Source organism: Chenopodium album, chromosome 19 (genome assembly GCF_948465745.1).
Source record: "Chenopodium album chromosome 19, dcCheAlbu1.1, whole genome shotgun sequence".
In the NCBI taxonomy this organism is placed as follows: Eukaryota; Viridiplantae; Streptophyta; class Magnoliopsida; order Caryophyllales; family Amaranthaceae; genus Chenopodium; species Chenopodium album.
Window position 1 is genome coordinate 12,986,207 of NC_137852.1, and position 18,460 is coordinate 13,004,666.

General features: G+C 32.5%; 2 protein-coding genes across 2 annotated transcripts; one reads left to right on the plus strand and one right to left on the minus strand.

Moving 5' to 3' along the window:
- Window positions 1-817: 817 nt before the first annotated feature.
- Window positions 818-4,536, plus strand: LOC145594801 (uncharacterized). Its single transcript, XM_081651133.1, has 3 exons — window positions 818-1,106; window positions 3,010-3,397; window positions 4,142-4,536. Exons 1-3 carry the CDS (start codon window positions 949-951, stop codon window positions 4,205-4,207), a joined length of 612 nt encoding a protein of 203 aa, XP_081507259.1. The 5' UTR covers window positions 818-948; the 3' UTR covers window positions 4,208-4,536.
- A 1,000-nt stretch (window positions 4,537-5,536) lies between these two features.
- Window positions 5,537-15,422, minus strand: LOC145594913 (protein GET4-like). Its single transcript, XM_081651264.1, has 12 exons — window positions 15,183-15,422; window positions 14,839-14,918; window positions 14,267-14,345; window positions 12,840-12,921; window positions 12,543-12,693; window positions 12,002-12,092; window positions 9,878-9,961; window positions 8,785-8,831; window positions 6,911-7,039; window positions 6,565-6,649; window positions 6,119-6,199; window positions 5,537-5,728 (listed from the first exon to the last, which is right to left on the minus strand). The coding sequence occupies exons 1-12, from the start codon at window positions 15,222-15,224 to the stop codon at window positions 5,711-5,713; spliced, it is 969 nt and encodes a 322-aa protein (XP_081507390.1). The 5' UTR covers window positions 15,225-15,422; the 3' UTR covers window positions 5,537-5,710.
- Between the last annotated feature and the right edge of the window lie 3,038 nt (window positions 15,423-18,460).

Here is an 18,460-nt window from a genome sequence, read left to right on the forward strand (position 1 = left end):
AACAATGGAAAAAAAAAAATTTCCTCCCAATTGTTATGCTCGATGAGTCGATGATAATTACGACTATTGCAATGCTAAGATTGTCTACCGAGTCATAAAGTTCTTAATGCCCATAGACTATAGTAATCACAAAGTCAATACCAAGTTCAACATTAGTTCAGCTTTGAATGAAGAGTACGAACCTAAAAGGTTTATTTACTTATTTTTTACCTTATAAATGTTAATTACTTCGTTTTTTTTTTTAAAAAAAATAACTCTTGACAATAGTGTGTGGACATTTATACCCTAAGAATACTTGTTTATATATTTTTCATCATGAATGCTACCAACAACTAAATTTGTGACATAAAATCAAACTGAAAAAGTTGTCTAAACATGTCTATATTTGGCGCGCGCATCGTAAACATTAGTTGTTCTGAACTTCTAATATTTAGAGTGTAGACATTTGAAAGAGATCATAATATATGTCGAATGATTTTTAATTAATGAAATCACATATTATATCCTTTTCGTAATAATCACAGCAGTTTGATTTTTGCACTATTCATATCCTTTTCGTAATAATCGCAACAGTTTGACTTTTTCATAATAACCCGAATCATACTTTGACTATACATAGTAACCTTTTATATTTCTAATACTCTAATATATAATTACAAATAATAATAGTCAATGCATTGAGATATATATCACTCAAAATATTGCTTATGTTGCGATTATTATGAAATGGAAACTAATCTTTAATTCACTAAACAAAAAAGCAAAATTGCACCGGCCAATTATTAAATATGCAAATTCTATAAAATATCACCGTTCACCAATATGACAATATCTTTGTCAACGACATTCATTTCATTTCATGAAATTGGACCTCCAACAACAACAAAAACATTAACCCAGAACAAGAATCTCTTACTCTCTTACCCCTAAAAAAACAAGCAACTGAAAATGGAAGGAGGAGACAAGATTAAATTGGTGAAATTGAAGGCAATTGAAGCAACTCCTGAAAATTTCAAAGATTATGGTCAAGTTATTCAATCTTCTTCTGATGGTGAAGAATTTGGACCTCATGATGCTCAGCTTGACCTTTCCCGTGGAATTCCCAGGTCCATTTTCTCTCTCCCTTTACTTTTTTGTTGTTGGGTATTTGTAGTTTATTCATTCTTGCTTGATTAAATTGCTGTAATTTTTACATTTTTTTTATGATTTAATTGCTGCTAATGTTGGGTTTATTAGGTATTTTGTTTAATTTTATTGGGTTAGTTCTACATTGAGGGTTTAGTAATTTGATTAATTTTAAAAATATTGGGATTATATGTGTGAAAAGTTTGCAATTTGCTTAACAATTCTTTTGAAACTTACTCCGTAATTGTTTATTTGGGTTACTAGGATTTTGGGGTTTTTGGTAGTTTATTCATTTTTGTTTGTTTCTTGATTAAATTGCTGCAATTTTATGTTGCCTGAGCTGGGTTAATCTAACTGTTCCAGAAATTTTGTTGGGTATTTTAAGTTTTAGCTCATAAAATTATGCTTGATTTTACAACATTTACTGTTTTTGTTCATATAAAATTTTTCTAAATTGGTATAATTAGTTGACATAAAACTCATCTTTAAGATTCCCAGGTTAATTGAATAGGTTAAAATGTAAGCTATAATTATATATGATTCTTAAATTAGGGTACATTATGCTGCTTAAATTAGGTATGATTCGAGTCACGCAGACATTATCCTTTAATGTATGAAATTTAGTGTGTGTGGATAGTATTGGTTTCACATGTAGGGCTTGTTGTTTGTACAATTAAAAAAAAAACTCTACTTTGTACTTATGTAGCAACCTAACACTACTTTAATTGACTAAGATAATTTAATTTGATTTTTATCAACAAGAGTGTGAAGATGCAGTTTTGTTGGGAGGGAGAAATGGCACATATTCGTCGTTTTGCTCTGGTATTAGGATTAGCTACCAAACTGTTAGGTAAATTGCCACACCATTCAATGTATAATCTCATGTTAGCAACTTAACAACATAAATTATCTTTAGAGCCGCCTTACCGTGATTGTTTGATTCTTTTTGTATTTACCAAGTTTATACTATAAGCGGTGGGTGGGTCATTCTAATGATAATGGAATAATTTCTTATTTTGAGATTGTTCCAATGACCCATGTGGCAAAGGAATTTTTTTTTTTTTTTTTTTGGATTGTAACAACATTGTATTCAATCTTAAGGAGTATTACCTAGAAAATGTATTGAAATACGTCAAATACCTAGCACATACTAATATATTGAATTGATTGCCTTATGAAAGCTAAGATTGTTAATACGAAGAGATATGTCATATATTCATATGAGGAAATGATTTTCTAGAGATACTTTAGTCTGAACACTTGCTTCATGTAAGGCATTTCATTGGTAAACGTGCCAAAGGAGCCAGTGTTCTACAAGGTTTGAGAGTTATAGATTAATGTTTTCAGAGAAGACAATGTTTTTTTTTTTTTTTTTTTGACCACTGAAACTAGATTAGTGGAATGATTTAGTTCACGTCGAAGAAGATTTACTTTCATATTATTGCAATCGGAGCTCAGTTGCTAGAACACCTTTTTATAGGTCTAGGTTGTACTTTTGGCAAACTAAGTGGATGGAACTGATTATTTTCTCTTGTATGGTCCCCATCTTGATCTTGTATGAGAATATTATAACCATTTTGCTGTAATTATCGTCCTGATTGTATGTGTTTGCTTCCTTTTGCCATTGATATTTGTTTGTGCGTTATTCTTAATGGACAGTTGCAATTTACTGCAATCCAACCTGTTTATTTTTAGAATGAGGCAAAAAGAGATAGAGCTATTGCGGGTACAACTACTTATAGATAAATTGATATATGTTTCACCAACTTTAATAGAAACTAGTGATCTTTCTTTAGTCGACTCTCCCAAATTTCTTAGCTGCTTAGTCATCTATTAAAGTTCCTCAGCGGATGTAGCTAACAATCCGTTAATGTACAATGTCAGGTTTTACATTATGCAACTAAAAGATCGAGGACTCAAGTTTTCAACAATCACCCATCATGCAAATGTGACTCAGTGCTTAGGCTCCATTGGTGGCCATGAATGGTATCTTGGAGTTGCCAAGCCATCCATAGTGGATTTGTATATCCCTCCTACTGCTCCTAGTGTGGAAGAAGTGAATGATTCTAGTGCAAATGTTGTGGAACCAAGCAAAAAAATTGCCAAGTCACCTTGTGGCCATTTATATGTACCTCCTAGTGTGGAAGAAGTGCAGGTCTTCAAAGTTATGGGCCCCAAGTTTCTTAAGCTTAATGTTGGGACTTGGCATGCTGGACCTTTATTTGTCCAAGGTGCAATGGATTTCTACAACTTAGAATTGAGTAATACAAATGTGAGTTTCACTTTGCTTCTTTCAACGCATGTTGATATTTGATATCTGTTCTATTCTGTGGCACTTTCCAATTTTAAACAACAATGTGTGGATTTGATTGCCAACACCATGCAATCTATAGAGTTTAAGTCCCAAAAAAAGTCTTCTATGGCATTTTGTATTCCAATGTGGTGGCTTAGAATTCATTTTACTCGTGCAACTTGTGCTAATTCAATTTGATGGTTGATAAACTAGTTTTATACTGTCAGATATTACTTCTGTGATATTCCCATGTTGTTCCAATGATTCTATAGATATTGTTGTTCCAATGTTTCACAATTAGGATGTGATCTCATAGCCCCTGAATCCCTGATTGATACTTTGTGTTTGTGCGTCCTTGTTGCATAATTTATGGTGACATTTCACTTGCTTGTCAGTCTTGTCTCCTCTTTTGTTAACCTCTTTCTTTGTCTTCATACATTTTAAGCTATTTCTTCTAGGTTCTGGTATTATGGCTAATTTTACTTCATACAACTTTCTATTCCAATTTTCTGTGTGGAGATTCATCTAAGAACCAAAATGTTAATTAGCTCCCTTTACAGAGTAGATTGCAATTTAGCAAGAAGTTCGTTTTGCACCTTATCTTGAAGGCTTAGAGCAGCTTTTGTGGTAGTCTATGAATCATCCTAATTGGGTGGGGGATGTCTCTGAGAGGCTTTTCTTCTAAACTAATTGGTCGTAGAACTGTGATTTGTCTGTTTGTAGGTGGTGGATCATACAACTCATAATTTTCGCCAAGAGAATGGGGTACAATTTGTGATTGATGAATAACTGGTTCTGTTTGGTATGAAGGGCTGGGCCGTTGGAGTGACAAAGAGAACCTTATGCTACATTTATGCCCCTGCTGCTGTTCCTCTCTGTATAATGCACTAGTCAACTTGGTATGTGAGTTGTAAAATTGATACTATATTTTCAAGTGATGCGATTCACTTCTTTTAATCCGGTGAATTGCAACTTGAAAATTGCTTCTTTCACGTTTCAATCCAATTTACTTGGAGTCTTGCTGATGTATATTTACGCCCTTTCCAGACCGGTGAGTTGTAAAATCTTGTAGTTTGCTATATTATCTATAACAGAAGTCACCACATGGCTTTACTTTCCCTGTTTTGAATTACATTTGGAGATCAAGAGTCTCTTAGAAGCTCGAATCGATCGAGTCTTGTATTGACAGACTGTTTGGTAAGCCAATTTAGCATGAGACTGGAAATCATCTCTTCTTGTACTGTAAGTTGCATCTACCAGGTTCTTAATGTCGCTTTGATCGAGTGTGTATAGTCTCATGCCTCGTACTTATGTCTCATGCCTTGTAATGAATTAATTATGTTAGATAACAGGGCATTTTTCAGGCATGTTTAACTGACAGAACCCCATAGATATGGAATTATGTGAAATTAAAATAAATCCAGATGGAGGAAGTAATTTACAACTTATTTTACCAAAACATATCTAATACGAATTGCTTGCTTGTTGGTAATGGCTTACTGGCTTAGTACTAAACTGGAGTTTCTTTTTACTTGAACAGATTTGATTACTGTAAATTATTGATTAACCGATTCTCAGATAGCTAGTCGTACGTTATTTATTTATGCAGCTTTACACTTCATGTGTTGCTGTTCCTGCTTATTTGCTGTTGTACTGATGGATTTGGTCCTTGGTGGCGGAATCCAGCCCTGAATTTCTTCGTCACTGGTACATCCAAACACATGAGACCAATCTAGGGATTCACTCGATTCAGTTTCTAAGAACTTTCTAATGAATAACTTTTACTCGCAAATGAGATACTAGTAGATTGTCTTAATGCCAATGGAAGTTGTGGTCAAGCGTATGATCCTTGGATTTTGTTGCATGAATGACAATGTCCTAAAGATACTTTGTTTAGAGAGTGAAACGAAATGTATAAAGTTGAAATTAGCCTACTTAAGGAAGAATGCATCGGACTAATTGCTTTAAACATAATCAAGCGTTGTACATACGGATTAAGTGTTACATACAGATTAGGTAGTTCACAAATTTTTCTATTCATAAACAAAAATTAAAATTAAATTTTAACTATGCAAAGGAAGTTGAACACAGATTATTGGTTAATAACAGGAAACAATATACCAGAAATTGTGCCAGCAAAATTTGATAATGGCATATTGAATGACTAGCTGTTACTTTGAAAGAGATTGTTATTGATACAAAATAATGTCATAATTTTTGGAGCAGCCACCTATAAATCTAATGATACAATAAACAACACGATCAGCATTACCGCCTGATCAATCAACAATGTTACATATCTCCCATCATCTGCAGAACAAAAGACAGTAATCAAGTATCAATATCGTCGCATAGGTTGCATTGCATTAGCTTCCTAGTTTCTTTACTAAAACCTTATTAATAGGCTCATTTAAAACTACCTTATCAAATTTATTTCAAGAATTTACTATGATGTGTTGTGCAGGAGTAAAAAAGGTAAGCAAACTTTATGTAATTTTCTCTTAGTTTCAAAGCATCAAGAACAAAAACAAAACCCTCAGTTTCGCATCAAAAAACTCAACCTTTTGCCACATTCTAGAGGAAGACAAGGTTAAGAAAAAGTGAATGAGAAGGTTGTTATTTACAAAGTTACAATCAACAAAAAGGTCTATTGAGAGATCATGGTTGAAAAGCAATAATAGTAAAAAGAATGGAAATAACCTTGAAGATATCCCCAAACATCCCTTGCATGGGATTTTTACGTCGCACTCCATAAAACTTCTCCGCTATCTCATCTAGGAACTGAACCATACAATAAAGTCAGAAGCTCAATATCACAAATTCAATCAGAAGAAGCCTTTAAAAAGTGTCCAGAGTTTATTTATTGAACAATCTCAACTGAACTTTAGCATGAAAGTGAACAGAAAACATGAATGATCTCAACTTTTTTTTTTTTTTTTGAAAGAATGATCTCAACTTTAAACACCTATAAATAATACAACCTTGGATTAGTCGTGTCCTCATAATAAATGCAAGTGATATATCACTTGGACTTTTATGAGAAAGAGCTCTCAAATTACAAGGTGCGATAAATTCAAGAAGATGTGAAAAAGTTCAGATCATGCATGTTATGTTTTCCCATATACTAAGACGAGTTTGTGAAGTACCTCATTAAATGCAGGATCTATATCAATGCTAGACTTGTAACTCTGCCTCAACATTCTAAATAGAGGCAAAGCATCCCTTTCCAACCTGAAAACGCAAAAGGAGGGAGTATTCAGACATATACAATCCCTTGACCTCATCCATGACTAATATTGCCGGTCTTGGATGCAAAACAGGATTTTCACATATCATTATTTACGCCATCAATCGTTTCTTGACACTAAAGTTAGAAAATTTTCCTTTGAGGGATGTGAAGTGGAAAGAAATAACAAGAACACCCGAAGAATATTGTCTCATGAAGTAACAATTCAAATACTTATATGATAGTGGTAAAGACTTGTGACTTACGTTTGCAAGAGATAATTGATAAATTGCATAAGATCCGAGTCTGGAAAATCTAATTCTTTAGATTCTGCCTGCTTCTTGACCTCATTCAGAACATAGTTTGCATCTCTCATATTACCTAGAGCTAGATACCTGCAAAAGAGAATAGTATCTCACTAAATTAATTATATTAATTATCAGATTTCTGAAACTTCTTTGAGACAAACAGATACAGGGATCAAAACAAATTAATGTGGCAAAAGGACTAAAATATTTTACATGCAATGCAATTTGATGTGAAGTGTGAGCATATATCCTATAACGCGATCTTGAGCACGCTATCACGGGTCGTCTCCCTTGCCAACCATGGGCGTCATTTGGGTCACTAGGTGACAGGGCATAATCGTGGCTAGGGGGCTTGCCCTTGGTGCCCAGCTGAGCACTTCCCCCTATAGAGCTTTATTTAGCTAAGGTGGTAAAATCCTAGTGCACACCAAGTGACAATAATGCAATCATGGGCCATTTGAGGGCCTAAACGAACTCCAAATGGGCCCAAATTTGGGGGTCCACTGTATTTTGGGCCGAGGAAGACCATGGCGGTGTCAGTTTTCCAAGATGAAGTCCTGAAGTACAAGTTTTGGCAGCAAGGAAAATGCGAGATGCTTCTAGAAGATTCCGGAGCTATCTAAGAGGTTTTTGGAAGACTATTCTAGAGTGGATGATTCGAGAATAATCAAGGAAGGTCTAGTACATAGTAGAAGTCTTCTAGGATCTTCTATGTATGTACACAAGTATAAAGTTCAAGAATGTTCTAGGCTAGTCTTTAGCATTCTAGGCATGGAAGGATGTAGAAACTTCCTTGTATGTATGTTCCTTTGGAGGTGGCAACTCTCTAGATACTTGTAGTCTAGAACCCTCCATTTGAGGAGGTTATAAATATTCTAGATAAAGCTTGTAAGTAGGATAGAGCACTATTAATAGGGCTCCAAAACTCATTTGTACATTCAAGTTAAGAGCAATACAAAAGTCATTCCCAAAGCACTTGTGTTCTCTTGCAACTCAATCTCTTCCTTTAAACACTTAAAGGGTGTGAGGAAAACCAAGGCACGAGGGTGCCAAGTGAGTGATCGGGCATACTAGCAAAGGTGATAACTTGTGTGCTCAATTGTCTACGACACTTAGTCGTAAATTCAGAGTAAGGCACTAAGGTTGAGTGCTTAGTTCAACCAAGGGGTCTTGTTAACTCGTCTTACGACGGACTGTAAGCGGGTGTCGCACGGTGCGTGACTAGGGCAAAGTAGTCAGCACGAGACAATGCGTACACACACTCTATAGTCGCATGATTAAGAAGTCTACATAATAAACTCAAGATCTAAGGGCATTCGAACACATTTTTTTTTATTTTTTTTAAATTTTAATACTCCCTCCGTCCCCTTTTGATAGTCCCTTATGGGCAAATTTTAGTCCCAAAATATTCACCCCATTTGCTTTTTCCAACAACCATATATATTAATTTTTTACCAAACTTCCCTCCAATTTGCAACAATACTTGTGCAAATTTATATTTCCCATGTACTTTTATTATTTTCTCTCTCTACTTTTTTGCATACCCAATGTCAATTTACTTTTTCAATGTACCTTAACTATTCTTATTTGTGTTTATTAATTCCCGTGAAAAATGCCCATAAGGGACTATCAAAAGGGGACGGAGGTAGTATTTTTTTTAAAAAAAACTTTAATTTTAGAGTCTCAACCACTTTCATTTTTATACTTTGATCTTTTCAAATTGATAGATATATTTATGACAGCACAATAACATATTTCAACTAAAGATTTTATTTAATTAAAATGTAAGAAAATTACAAAAAGTTGCTGAATGATAACAGCGAAAAACTCACATAAGAACAGCACGAGCCATGGCCAAATCATCTTCTCCAGGATAACACTGCAAAGTTGGAAAATGTCATTGAATTAGAAAGATATCTTGCATAAATATCACATAAATGTTCATGAAATCACCTACCATATACAGATATTTCCCTCACAAGATACTATATCACTCTAACAAAGTCTTGAGATAAATACACTAAAACGTATGCGACATATGCACCGACACAAAAATCATATTTCTTATTTTTAGAAGCACCAAAACGACAGACAAGTTAAGGGTGTTCATAAATCGGTCTAAACCGAAAAAATGGACCGGACCGAATCGAATTGGGTCTTAAAATTCACTTTTCCGGTCTTCGGTCTGGTCTGATCCAAAACCCTATAAAAACCGGTCTTGGACCGGACCGATTTTTTTATTAAAAATATGCGTGAAAACCTTAAAAAATGGTGAAAATTATTCTTAATAAAATTAGAAAACTTTAATTTTACAAGTTTTTTGTACTAAACATACAAAAAAGACATAAAAATGACGTTAAAATATAGTTTTTCCTTAACTTTTTTCGTGTTTTCCATAACTTTATTAAAAATTAGTACTCTTTTTAAAAAAATTCTTAAATCGGTCCAAAGAGGTCCGGTCCGGGTTTTGGACCGATTCTTTCGTTTCGGTCCTAGCTTAATCGGTCCAGTCTTCGGTTCTTAAAATTCTAATTTTCGGTTTTCAGTCCAATCCAGGTCGGTCCGGTGCGGTCTTGGACCGATGAACAACCCTAAGACAAAGTAGTATTTTTTTGAAAGGTCATCTATTTCAAGTTTCCTTTTATTTTTTATTTTTTTCTAATTATATTTCACTAATAAACAAGAGGGCAAATATTAACATATCTCTGATGGCTTTTGCTAACCATAAGCCTTTCCCTAAAGCTTGCATCCACTTTCATTAGATTTTCACTCAAATAAAAACCAATAAATGCAAAGATATTGTGAAACATGAAAAGTAATCCATGCTTACAGCAAACATGCTATAGAGAATATATATGACAGCTTAATTTCCATTGCGAAAGTTTAAGAAAGAGATATTTTTTATTCATTTGCAGAAAGCTTTACCTTCTCCATGAAATTTATGAGTGTATCAGCAAATTTCTTTGGACTATTCCCACGAACAAAATGGAATGACACTTTGGCCATGTCCTACAATTATGAAAGTGTGGATGTGAGTTATACCATTACACTATAAGAAACCGTGAAATAATGAAAATAATGAACAAAAAAGAAAGAGATCATGCTTCTCAACAACGATTTAACATAATAACTTCTATAAGACAGGAAGCTTGGGGCCTATGCCATAAGTATGACATTAAACTGGTAGTTCAAGTAGTTAATTCAAGAGATAAACAAGTTATGTGAGTAATGACCATGTCTTTAGAAGTGGATAGACAACTTCAATGAAAGCTTGACTAAATGGATAGCAAGATAGAAATCAGTTACGCAGATCAATTCACTAGGATATAGTGCAGTTAAGAACAGTGATCTATACCTAAGACCTTACCCACAATCCTGCAACATCTTAGATTAAAACTATAAGAACTAACACTGAGTAGCTTTTCTAAAACTCGTCTTTCTATCACAAATTTTCTACAAAGCTGTTTTTGAAGATATTATCCTTTAGTCCAGCTTTGAAAGTGGTATAAATGACAAGTAACGACTTTTTGACCAAATTACTATTTAAAACTATCCTAAATGCTTAAAAACTAATCACATCAAAACCAAATAAGGAAGAAGACAAATTAATTCAGTAGACGTGCTTACAGTCTGTATAATAATTCTAGCTTGACTAAACCATATCAGTTACCAATCCTCACTTCTCTTGCCTCTCCCTTTCCTTCTCATGATTATCGAAATAATGAAATCATACATGGACCCAAAATGTTAGCATAGATCCGAATATAACCAATACATTTGCAGGGATTGATTTTACCTTTTCTCTATAAATTTCTATGAAATGGTGAGATGGAGAAAGAGAAACTAAAGATGGACCAAAGTAAACAAATGCATTGTTTGGAAAATAGCATTTGGCCAACTTTTTTATATCAACTTTTAGAGTTAAACTTATTACTGCAGTTAGGCAGTTCTACAGGGGGGGAGAGGGGAAAAAAAAAAAAAAGAAAAACCTGTTAAATTGATGAATTTTCAATGAAAAGTATATTATCTAAGAATGCCTATTATTGGCCAGCTATATGGAAAAAAAAGGTCAGTTACATCGGTTTTTGCATACAAACAATAAAAACCGCCAACTAGCTAAAAAAGTCAACAACTTATACTCTACTAGCTGGTAAAACATGCCAGGTGAACCAAACTATAGCCAAAATGTAATAGGCCAACAAGGCCAAACTAACCAATAGAAAATTATAACATTGAGTGCACAAGATTCCAACATGGAGGGAGTGCACAAGATTTTAGGTAGTGGGAAAAGAAGAAGAGAGAAGGCTAAATTACAAATTTGTACATGTGATTGTACGCATTAACTAAAGCAATAGCAAAAACAGGGTACATTGGGCATTTGCGAAGTGATAGAAGATATTTGCTTTCCTAAAACGGGCATGTTGCAATAATTGTGAAACTTACTAAGAGGTAAACACTGCAATATTAAAGAAACGGAAGTAGTATATAAGAATAAGGACGATTTAGGTTCTTCTTGGGAATACGTGATCAGCTTAATGAATCATTAATTGCAGATACAAGTGCAAGACCCAAAAGTAGCGACGAGCCAGCACCAAACCAAAACTCCTACGTTCGGGTGAGAAGTAAAGGTGTAATCTTCAGCTTCTACATTCTTCAAAAAATTGTTTCAACTTTTTTAAAACTGCGGTGTTTGTTCAGGATTCTATGTTTAAGCAGAACACTGAAAGCTAGACCAAACGCATACTATTTCAGCTTCTAAAATACTATTCCTACCATCCTATTTTTAAAACAATTTGGACAAAATACATAGTAGCATAAAAAAAAATAAAAAAAAAAAAGAAAAAACGAGCACCATCACATTTTCCAAAGCACATACTGTCTTTTTTAGTAAAACTACATTTTATCATCAATTAAAAAGATTTAGCAATGAAAATCAGAGTTCAACCGATCATTGTTTAGCTTAGAACATGTAATTTAAATAAAATAACCAAACAACCATAAGTCTAACCAGTTGTTACTATTCTTGCAGCCAAGTCAGTGTCAACTTACCACCTCAGGTGTCTCGGAATATATGTACTCTGCAAGCATAGTATGTAAGTCCCTAGAACCATTTTTATCAGGTCCAAGTTCAATAGACCACCTAAGCAATACAACAAGTAGCAATTTAATAAGTTTTATTTTACAAAATATGATCATAATCCATAGTATCAATGCATCCATTTAAAAGAAGTTAATACTTAATACACTTGTATTGTCCCAAAATAAGAAAACGACAAATAATCTCATTGTTCACTTTTTTTATTTTTATTTTTTTTGACGAGCTCATAGATCACTTAAATGCTTTTGAACAGCTGTCTTATATTGGAAGTAGAAGCATACGAGCCTAGAAATCTATTTAGAGGTAGGTCTGACACTTCAACACTTTAGTCCATCATATTCACCTTTACAATGTTACTAAGTATTCCAAGAATGCTAAACTCAATGGACAAAGATCATGAAAAGCATTGCTCAAGTTCACTGGCAGACATATGTAGAATGCATACATGCAACTCAAGATCTTCTTAGTTAAACATTACTTGATATTTCTCACCTGATAGCAGCCCTCAGAAAAGAAGCGCATGCCTCCACACGTATTTTAGCTGCTCCCAAAGCTTCAGAAAGCTTTTGCATGTCATCATCATCTTCAACATGGTCCGGTACAGCATTTCGAGGAAATGCCTCGTAGATTTTCCTGAGACGGTCTAACAAAACTTACTTTTTATGAGATCACACAAATAGATCATATTCTACAAAAATTAGACCTAACTGTAGTAACAAACAATAAATACTTTCTAAATAAAAATAATGCAAACAAAAGATATAGACTGAATAAAAAATTAGTACTGACCAAGCAGGTCGTCATTGTAAGGGAATTTTCCTTTCACAAGTGTCTCTACGAACAACAATGCCAGCTCAGCACCACAAGTAACCTAATCATATGCCAGAATTTAACCAATTAAGAAAACGCAATATACACAACAGATTAAAATGAAAGAATTTTACATCCAGTGAAGACAAAATCAGGCCTCACAATCTCAGAGTCATATTTAGGCAAGTTCACATATTTCAATAGACAAAGAAGCGAAATGGAGAAAGGTTGACCATGCATGGATGTACATATGGTTGTCTAGCAAAGGGCAGATCCTTATTTCTTAAAAACAGCCTTTATATACACTGCTAAAAGATTAGCCAATATAATACCACCTATCAAGCACTAAAAAATCATCAACAAGATTAATTAAACCCCCACATTCAACAAGTTAATTATTTAAAATCTCATAGGAAGTAGGAAATTTCAGATAGGTAACAATTTGGAGATAAAGTATTACACTTAGGCTTCTAATTCTCCAAATAACCGAAGTATCATCCTAAATCAAAACAGCTTCACAGGACTTCAAGAATATATTAGGACAAAATAAAAGGATAACAACTTATGGAAAGAAATTGAGTTATCTTAATCTATCCCTACAATGACAATGCCAAACATGGAATGATCTCCAACAGCGGCAATTATCCTAATATTACTACAAAAGGAACATTCAAAGATTCCAAATTTCCAATGCATCCAAGTCCTTCTCTGGAGTAATAGGAAATACAATTGTATGATGTGACTTTCTTGCCTATGTTATCTCCTGCTCAGCTCTTTCAGAAGATTTCACTTCAAGCTTTATCCTAATGGCATTAGTAACTATATTATTGACTACCAACTACAGCCAAAAAACCGAGACTGTCTTGACTCTTGAGCAGCCCCTTTGTTGCAGCTTGCTAAACATGGATAACATAATCTGCAGATAGGACTCGCAAGAGCATTGCTGCTTTTGGTGAGAGAAAATGCGAGACAGAGAAGAAGGGAATAAGAAAGAAAAGGTACAACTCACAAGCCTTCAATTATAAAACTAAACCTCATAAAATTTACAAGTTACTAATCAAAAAGGTCATGAATTACATATAAAGTTCATTAACATCTGGTGTATGATTTATTCAAGTCAACAGTAAGTGAATCAATATAACCTTTTGATCTCATACAATACAAACAAGCAGCCAAATTCCCACATGAACAATGTATCAAGAAAGTGGTCATAATCACATACTTCGTACATGAATAATAAATCCTTCAGACAAGTATTTAACATATGACAATAAAGCGGCCATAATCACAAATCGACATTGTTCTACAGAAACTTAGCATAACTTTTAGCCATTGGACCTCAATCTCGGCATACAACTGAATCAAAAATCAATTGAATTTATAAGTTAGTGTTCGATAAAGAAAACCTGATCATGTTTCAATTGGAGACAGGCACCTGACTCAAGGATATCCAATGCTTCAGAGTACCTCTCAGCAGCTATGTATCTGAAATTTCAGCAAGCCAACTGCATTAGCACAAAAGAAGGCAGAACCAAAATAACCAAAAGTAAATTATACATAGCACAAAAAAGGCAGCAATCAAAATAACTAAAAGTAAATTATACAATGCACCTGAAACCAAGGTAAGTCAATACTCAATACAATGCCTTGACTTCAAAGAACAATAACATAAATCACACAAGAAGGGTGTTGAACAAAAGTTATATACTTCACTTATTTTGGTAAAGATACAATTGTTTCATTATGAGTTCAAATTACACTATCAACGTGTTTTTGCATTACTTGTTCAAATTTCACTATCAATGTGCTATTTCGTTATGAGTTTAAATAACACTATCAATGTGTTATTTCACTTGTTCAAATTACACTATCAATTTGTACTTCATTGCTTGTTCAAATTACACTATCCACGTGACTATTAATTTCCGACAACGGGAATTATACGTGTCAATGAAAAGTAACCGACATACATCCATACCTAGCACTAGTAGACTTGTACATCTGCTGAGCTCCATAAAAATTCCCTCCATCTATAACTTTCTGCAACTTCTCAATACTCTGCATGTGAAATTAAACATAATTTACATCAATTACCAACATTAACATCAAATTAACGACCTTTAAAATTAAATAGCACAGTAATCACCAAAGCAATAAGAATTAAACCAAATTGAGATCTAATATTGAAAAATTATAATGGGGAGGCAGCAAATAGATTAAAACTCAAAAACCCACATCAAAAAATAAATTAAAGATTGGGTTTTTACGTTTGTTCCCTACAAAATTCAGATTTTAGAGTAGCAGAATTTAGGATAGAAAAACCTGAAGAGCAGGAGGCAAAGATGCTTTTCTGGGTCGAGACATGTTCTTCGTACAACCGGTATATTTTGATTTGAGGAATTATATTAATTGGGTAATTTTAAGTTTGTAATGATGAATCGAATTGAAGGGAAATTATGTATTGATCTGCTTCAATTTTTATGGAAAGTTTTTCTGTAATATCTTTTGTCAACAGCAAATTTTAATTTCAATTTGGAATGGGAATGCTGGGGAGTCGTTTAGGCCCAGGTCTGGATCTAATTAAGTTTAGTGTTAAAGGAGCGGTTCGAGTTAAAGATTAAAGTCTGGTCGTGTTCGACAACAACAATAACAAAATTACTCTCATTAACATTATATGACTTATGGAGCAATTAGATTATTTTCTCTCTACCTCATTAAGATAATATTTGATAAAAATCATTTTTGTTTGGTAAAAATAATTTCAGATTAGCAAAAATAATTTTAATTTTGAACAAAATAAATTTTAATTAGTGAAAACAAGTAAGGCCCCGTTCACTTCACCTTATTTTTGCTGCATTGAAATTATTTTTACTGAGACAGAATTATATTTGCTGAACATAAATTATTTTTACTGAATTTAAATTAATTTTACTGAACTGAAATTAATTTTGCTGAACTGAAATTATTTTTGCTGAACTGAAATTAATTTTATTGATATTCTATTATAATTCTTCTTTAAGATAACTGAATTTTACTGAACAGAACTTATTTTTACTGAACTAAAATTATTTTTACTTAACTGAAATTATTTTTGTAAGGTGAAGTGAACAGGGCCTATTGGCCTAACTTTATTGAACAAATATAATAATGAATCATTAAAAATAAGGTCTTGTTCAATTCATCTTAAAATATTCAGTATAATTAATTTTAGTTTAGTTCGGTTAAATTAATTCCACTCAGTAAAAAATAGCACTTGGAGCTTTAAAGAAGAAATATAATAGTAAATTATTAAAAAAAAGTAAAATAAAATCAATTCAGTAAAATTAATTTCAATTTAGTAAAAATAATTTAAGTTCAATTAAAATATTTTCAGTTCAGCAAAAATTAGCAAAAGTGAACAGAGCCTAAGTTTTAGTTAATAAAATTTTTTCTTGTTCAACAAAAATAATATAAGTTTAATAAAAATAATTTAGTTCAGCAAAAACAAAGTGAAGAGAACAAGGTCTTACCCCTTAGTAAGTTTTACCTTACTTTTACTGAATTAAAATTATTGTAATAGAACTTAAATTATTTTAAGTGATTAAAACTTATTTTTAATGATTCTCTACTATTATTTTTTTCATTAAACTTATGGATTTTAATTGATTATAACTTATCTTTATTGAACTGAATTTTTATATATTTTTTTTACTTAACTAAATTATTTTTACTTAAAGTAAATCATTTTTAATAAATCTTATTTGAATAAGATGAAGAGAACAAGACTAAGGAATTGGTTGACCAAAGAAAGCATCTAGTACAACGATTTGTTTTCATTTATGAAAAACTCATGTTTTACTTAACTATTGAATTATTTTTAATTATTTTTGCTAAATTAAAATTAATTTTACTTAATTAATTTAAAATTTCCTGAATATTATTTGAATAAGGTGAAGATAACTTTCCTTAAAAAAAAAAAAAAAAAAAAAGTTTTGGAGATAACATGGCCATAAGCTTTTCTTGTAATTAAAATTTTATTGGGCCCTTCTTCAAAAAATGAAAAAAAAAAAAAAAAAACATTGGGCCCTAAAATATGTTCATTCTCGGCCCCTTCCTTGAGCGTCCGAAATCTCATAAACGGCACCACATAAATGGAGTATTACGTTGACTCAATTTGCTCACATACTTAATTTAGATTATTATCTCATGTCTCCGGTAAATTGAGATTCTAGTCATTCATCTACATGATGAGGCAACTTGATTAAGATAGCAATCTCCAACAATGATGAATTGATGAAATAAGTCAACGTTGCATGATTACACAAACTAAGCACACTTGTATATACATGTAAATTTATGAGACAGAGATTATAAAGTGTCTTAAAAATCTTCTTCAATTCCAACAAACTAGGCACACATACATACATGTAAAATTATTCAACATAGATTATGAAGTGTCGTCAATACCATCATATACCGCACACTCACATGAACATGTAAATGTAATTAAAATATACTCGTATTATAAAATGTCTCAAAAACCTCCCCTGATACCAACACAAACTCCACTGATATACATGTACATGTAAATCTATTTTACACAAAGTGTGGCATTAAGCAGTGCCTTGAAAACCTCCTCCAATACCATACAAACTACGCACGTGTACATGAAAATTTATTCAACATAGATTATGAAGTACGTACTTTAGAAACCTCGTTTATTAATAACGATACCGCAATGCGTAATTAGTTACGAGAATAAGATCATTCATGAAAAAAGCATGACAGGGTTAGACAACTAACATGTTACTAAACATGTTTAGAAATTTGGCACTATTCAATTAATCGACCTTGATTTTATGGCTAAATAAGGTATGAAATCCCAAAAATCAGCTCTACTAACACAAGTTTCCCGCCTATTTGACCAAACAAGTAAAAACTCAATTTGGCTTACTATGAACAACCGTTACAAATCTCAAATAATATTTTTCTTGAATCAAAGATTATCACACTATATATTTCTTCTTTAAGTACTTCTATTACATCATTTTTTAGTAAGATTTTTCAAAGAAGCTCAAAAATTAAAGGGTGAATTCCCCTCTATTTTAATTCTAATCAATTAAACCCATAAAAGAATATGAATCTTGATGTTGAAAAAATTCAATTGATTGATTTTTCTTCCGAGGATGATTTTCTCATTGATTCTGATTTCGATAACACCTTTGTCGATCTTCGATTATCAGGTAATTTTTTCTTTTTTACCTCATCAAATGAATGCATTCATAAATTTTCTTGCAAGAAGAATGAGTTCAAGTTGAATTGGTTGTCATGGTGGCAAGAAGTAACGTTTTATTTTTATTTAAATTTTGAAATAAACGTTTACAGTCCTCATTACCGTCTCAATGTAGCATGTTTTATTGCATAATTGATTATCTTTCGTTTTATTACGCGATTTTAAAATTAATTACCCAATTTTTTGTGGAATTGTAGCATTAGATAAATATGTAACACAACTTCGTAAGTCTTAATTATAATGATATAAAAGAAAAAAAAAAAAAGGAAAATTCTCAATGGTAGCTATTTACTTTTGCACATTCTCATTGGTAACAAAATATTTGGCT

Coding starts and splice junctions, on each gene's coding strand:
- LOC145594801 (XM_081651133.1), top strand. CDS start 949: ATGGAAGGAGGAGACAAGATTAAATTGGTGAAATTGAAGGCAATTGAA. Junction 1,107..3,009: donor CTTTCCCGTGGAATTCCCAG/GTCCATTTTCTC, acceptor GTACAATGTCAG/GTTTTACATTATGCAACTAA. Junction 3,398..4,141: donor TAGAATTGAGTAATACAAAT/GTGAGTTTCACT, acceptor GTCTGTTTGTAG/GTGGTGGATCATACAACTCA.
- LOC145594913 (XM_081651264.1), bottom strand. CDS start 15,224: ATGTCTCGACCCAGAAAAGCATCTTTGCCTCCTGCTCTTCAG. Junction 14,346..14,838: donor TACAAGTCTACTAGTGCTAG/GTATGGATGTAT, acceptor CTGAAATTTCAG/ATACATAGCTGCTGAGAGGT. Junction 12,093..12,542: donor TTTCTGAGGGCTGCTATCAG/GTGAGAAATATC, acceptor TGTATTGCTTAG/GTGGTCTATTGAACTTGGAC.